The following is a 5226-nucleotide window of genomic DNA, read 5'->3' on the forward strand; positions in this document are numbered from 1 at the left end:
AAAAAAAATATTTTGGCGTGCTTCATTCTGCAAAACTGTTCCAAAGACTCCTTTTGTTTCTATCTGGATTTAAAACACACATAAAAATCCCAGAATTTTCGACAGGAGTGAATGATTTTTGTCATCCGAATACTCGTATATACAGATGAAAAGATACTAACAAAATGATTATCTGAGCCTCTTGGTACCCTGGTCTCATTTAGCAGCAAACAGAGTCCCAGCAGCAGTGATGCTGTCTTCCGCCAAGACGGGCCGCCGGCGCCGTTCCTCCGGGGACTCCTCTGCACGCCGTCCTTACGGGAAGCGCACTCGCATCCTCCGCGATCCCCTGCTCCGAGATCCCTCTCCCCCGGACCGCGCTCACGCCGCCAGGCAGTCCCCAAAGCACTGCGCCCTCTCCTCGTACAGTTTCTCTGAACCCTGCCAGCAAATTTTCCATTTTACCTCCTATCTCCCAAAGGGTAAGCGTTATTATGGGTTAGATCGTACACCCAAGCGCAGTCGCAAGGGAGCGAGAGGCGGCAGCAAGCCTCGGAGGAAAAATTCCTCCTCAGGGCCTCTCGGCGAGGCAGAACAGTGTTCGTCAAAACCCGCCTGCAGAACGAGAGAAAGATGCTTTCCGGACCTGGGCCCTTCGCCTTCCCTCTGCTCTGCACCGCCAGGCAGCCGTTGCGCGGGAAGCGGCACACTGCTATACTAGCTGCCTCTTTTCCGCTGCTCCTGCAAACCACTCTCAGTGTCCTAACAAGCGCAGCCGAGGCCTGGTAGCCCCACCGCATCCACGAAGCTACACAAGGTGAGGGATTTATTATTATTATCCATACAGCAGCATTAGTCACACCACAGCCCTATGATATCAGAATCACGTCACCCAAACGCAGTAATTTTGCAGGGGTCCAAGGAAAAGGAGCCACTGTGCTAACTAGAGGATGATTCTGCTGGAGACCTGCTGCCCCATTAGCAGCAGTTCAGAGGACCAACTGTGCCAGGGCTCATCACCCTCTGCCATCATGGCTGCACCCAGCTAGGAGCTATTACAAAAATACTAGACTTTTGCCTTGCTAATGGTAGCCAGAATAAATAAATAAATAAATAAAGGGAGGGACTAAGAGAACTGTATGTGAATTCATTTTCACAATGCATTTTGCAAAGCAAAATTTGTTTTACACAACACATTTTGCAAAGCGAAATGACCACAGGTGAGGACACGCTCAGATCTGGGCTTCCTCAGTTCTGCGCTGAAAATAAACGTAGCATTGTCCGGAACAGCGAGATCTGCTGCTGCCATTCTGCAATAACCACCTGACTGAGCAGCGAGATGCTCTCTGGAAAAATCAATCAATCAATCAATACAATCAGGCAGCTCGATGCTTTCCGGGAGTTTTCACACCTCGCCGTGGGCAGGCGGCCGCCGTCCCACCCGCAGCCCTGCGGGAGCGGCGGGCACCACCGATTGCCACAGGCGGACGGCGGCGCTGCGACACGCGCGGAGCCCCACGGGCCGCCGCGTCCCCCGCGAGGAGCGCGCTCCGCTCCGCTAAGCCGCCGCGGCCGCGGAGCCCCGCGCGGACAAAGCGCCGCCGCCGCCGCCGCCCCGCGCCCGCGCCGCCCCCGCGCCACCAGCGCCCGCAGCGCGGCGGCGGAGCGCCGGCGCCCCCTGCCGCCCGCCGCCGGCGCCGCGCCGCCGCCCCCCGCGCGGAGCTCCGCGGCCGCCCGAGGGCAGCGCGCCGCGGGGGAGCCGCCGGCCCGGCCCGGCCCGGCCCGGCCCGGCGCGCCCCGCTCCGCGCCCGGCGGCCGCGGGCAGCGCGCGCAGCCCCGCGCGGCGCGGCCCCCGCAGCGCCCCGCGCCCGGCTCCGCGCCGCGCCCCTCCCCCGCGCGGCGCACCCCCCGCGCGGGGGGCGTGCGCGCGGCGGGGGCGGGGCGAGGCGGCGCGGGGGCGTGGCGGCGGCGCGCCATTGGCCGGCGCCGGGAGTGATGTCACCCATATGAAACCCTGATAACGAGTTGGGCGAGGAGCCGCGAGTTTCGCAGGAGGGGGAGCGTGCGCGCGGCGCGGCGGCGCGGCGGGGCGGCGGCGGCAGGCGGCCGGGCACCGCGCGGCACCGCGCACCGCTCCGCGCACCGCTCCGCGCCCCGGCACGGCCGCTGCCGTAGCGCGCCGCGGGGGCAGCGCCGCGCGGCTCCGCCCGGCACCTCGGCGCAGCGCGCGCGCTCCGCAGGGCAAGGTGCGCCGCCGGTGGGAGGGGGCGCGGCGGCCGCTTTGTCGCGCCCGCGGAGGCAGAGAGGAGCGGCGGGGAGCGAGAGAGAAACGCGCTTCGGTTATCGTTCCAGGACCCCGCCATGGTGCAGCAAGCGGAAAGTACAGAGACCGAGAGCAACCTGCCCAGGGAGGCGATGGACACGGAAGAGGGCGAGTTCATGGCTTGCAGCCCGGTCGCTTTGGACGAGAGCGATCCGGACTGGTGCAAAACGGCGTCGGGGCACATTAAGAGACCGATGAACGCGTTCATGGTGTGGTCCAAAATCGAGAGGAGAAAAATCATGGAGCAGTCCCCAGACATGCACAACGCGGAGATCTCCAAGCGCCTGGGCAAGCGGTGGAAAATGCTGAAGGACAGCGAGAAGATCCCTTTCATCCGGGAGGCGGAGAGGCTGCGGCTCAAGCACATGGCCGATTACCCCGACTACAAATACCGGCCCAGGAAAAAGCCCAAAATGGACCCGTCGGCCAAGCCCAATGCCAGCCAAAGTCCGGAGAAAAACGCCCCCACCAGCAGCAACAAAAGCGCCAAGAGCTCCAGTAAGAAATGTAGCAAGCTGAAATCCTCCTCCGCCTCCTCTCCCCCCAAGCCGGGAGCCAAAGCCGCCCACCACGCGGACTACGCGGGGGACGAGTACGTCTTCGGCACCCTCAAAGTGAGCAGCAAGACGGTCAAGTGCGTCTTCATGGACGAGGAGGACGAGGACGAGGAGGACGAGGACGAGCTGCAGCTGCGGATCAAGCAGGAGGCGGAGGAGGAGGACGAGGACGAGGAGCCGGGGCAGCAGCAGCTGCGGCGGTACAACGTGGCCAAGGTGCCGGCGAGCCCCACCTTGAGCTCCTCGGCGGAGTCCACCGAGGGGGCGAGCCTCTACGAGGAGGTGCGGGGCGGCGCGGCGGCGCACGGCGGCGGCGGCAGCAGACTCTACTACAGCTTCAAGAACATCACCAAGCAGGGCCCGCCGGCGCCGCCGCCGCCCGGCCTCTCGCCCGCCTCCTCCCGCTCCATCTCCACCTCGTCGGCCGGCAGCGAGGAGGCGGACGACCTGCTCTTCGACCTCAGCCTCAACTTCTCGCAGCACAGCCACGCCGCCGCCGAGCTGGGGGTGGGCGCCGCCGCCGGCAACCTCTCCCTCTCGCTGGTGGACAAGGACCTGGACTCCTTCAGCGAGGGCAGCCTCGGCTCCCACTTCGAGTTCCCCGACTACTGCACCCCGGAGCTGAGCGAGATGATCGCCGGCGACTGGCTGGAGGCGAACTTTTCCGACTTGGTGTTCACGTACTGAGCGGCGGAGCGGGCGTGTCGCAGCCCGGCAGCAGCGGCCGAGGCGATGCTGGTGGCGCCGGGAACGGCGCAGCTGGAGCGAGATGATGATGATGATGATGATGATGATGATTTAAAAAAAAAAAAAAGTCTTGTTTTCTTTTAGGAAGAAAAAAAAGAAGTCTCGAAGTTAGTTCCAAACCGAGCCCGGGAGTTGTGATTTTTTATTTTTTATTTTTATTTTTTTTATTTTTATTGCATTTGGTGATCACAACAACAAAAAAAAGGCAAATGGGACTGGGGAAAAAATGATACAGAAGGCGCTGTTTGAAGCTTGTCGGTCTCTGATTGAAGTCTGGAAGATGGTCTGCAAAGAAGTCTTTTGGCAGCACAACTGTTACTCAAGGGGGTTTGTGGATTTTTTTTTTTTATATTATTTTCCCGTGAGAGATCTTAAAGAACTGTTCTGATTTTTTTTTTTTTCCAAAAGGGACCATTGCAAGTTTTTTTTTGGAGGGAGAAAACTGATGTCTTCTATGCATCCGATTCTTAACAAAGCTGCAGGGAGCTTGAAAAAATGCAGACTGTACAAACGCTTACAAATAACTGAACTGACTTAAGATCAGAGTTTACTTTTCAGATCAAATTGTTTATGGTTTTACAAATGTGATTTCTACTTGCCAACTTTTTTTTTTTTTTTTTTTGTAACTTGTTCCCTTATACCTCCTTGATTGAATACCAGACAGCCTAGACCTCAGTACAAAAAGGTATTGAAACATTTTTGATACATAACAGACCTCAGTCTTTTTTAAAAATTAATATATTTTCAGGCGTATTTTTGTACAGTGAAAAGGGAACATTCTTGCTGTGTTTTTTCAGTAAGACTTTTCAGGCACTTCTTCCCTTTTATTTTTCTTTTTCTCTGTTTTTAGCATGCAAGTTTGTTGGTACGTTACGTCCTGGTTTTAAAAGGATTAAAATTTTAAAAAATAATCCTTGCATCTAAAGGCCTTGTGGTTTTAAAAAAAAAGAAACAAACACTTTTTTTTTGTACAGCTATAGTTCAGATTTGTTCAATATTTGTAGGTAAAGATTTATTGAAAATGGTGATATAGACCTCAGAGCTGTTATCTTAGTTTAAAAGATTGTATATGTACTGTACTATAGTAGGACTTTATGTATCTCATACGCTGTGATATGTGGATGGGGCCCCAGATGGAAGGTATGAAACTGGATTCTCGATTTTAGCAAAAAAGAAAAAAAAGGCACATAGTTAAAGTTTCTCATGTTGTGCAATATAATCTAAAGTACAGACCATCTGCATAATTTGTAGCAAATGATGGCAAAAGCAGACTTGTGCACTGTCAACATCATAGCCTGTTTTTTTTTTTTTTTTTTTTTTTTTTTTTTTTTTTTTTTAATGCTGAAAGTCTGTATCTTGACAATTTTAATAAATCAGCTGGAACTGATAGAAACTCGTATCGCTAGTAGTGTCTATAGAAGTAACGCTGGAGATGCCATGTTGTCACCCCTCGCCCGCGGAGGAGCGTTAGCTGTAGGCTGTTGTGCATGTAAAGAGATAGGGGGAGAGAAACTGAGGAGCGTTTCTCTTTTCTTTTTTCCTTTTTTTTTTTTTTCCCTCTCTGCTTTTTTCTTTTTTTTTTTTCTTTTTTTTTTTCTCCCCCCTCCTCCCTTCCGCCCC

General features: G+C 55.2%; 1 protein-coding gene across 1 annotated transcript; it reads left to right on the forward strand.

Annotated features, from left to right (window-relative positions):
* Positions 1 to 2250: 2250 nt before the first annotated feature.
* SOX11 (SRY-box transcription factor 11) lies at positions 2251 to 4898 on the forward strand. The gene has a single exon (XM_062571144.1). It carries the CDS (start codon positions 2341 to 2343, stop codon positions 3544 to 3546), a length of 1206 nt encoding a protein of 401 aa, XP_062427128.1. The 5' UTR covers positions 2251 to 2340; the 3' UTR covers positions 3547 to 4898.
* Positions 4899 to 5226: the final 328 nt, after the last annotated feature.

The sequence above is a fragment of the Rhea pennata genome, chromosome 3, assembly GCF_028389875.1.
Source record: "Rhea pennata isolate bPtePen1 chromosome 3, bPtePen1.pri, whole genome shotgun sequence".
NCBI classification, from domain to species: Eukaryota; Metazoa; Chordata; class Aves; order Rheiformes; family Rheidae; genus Rhea; species Rhea pennata.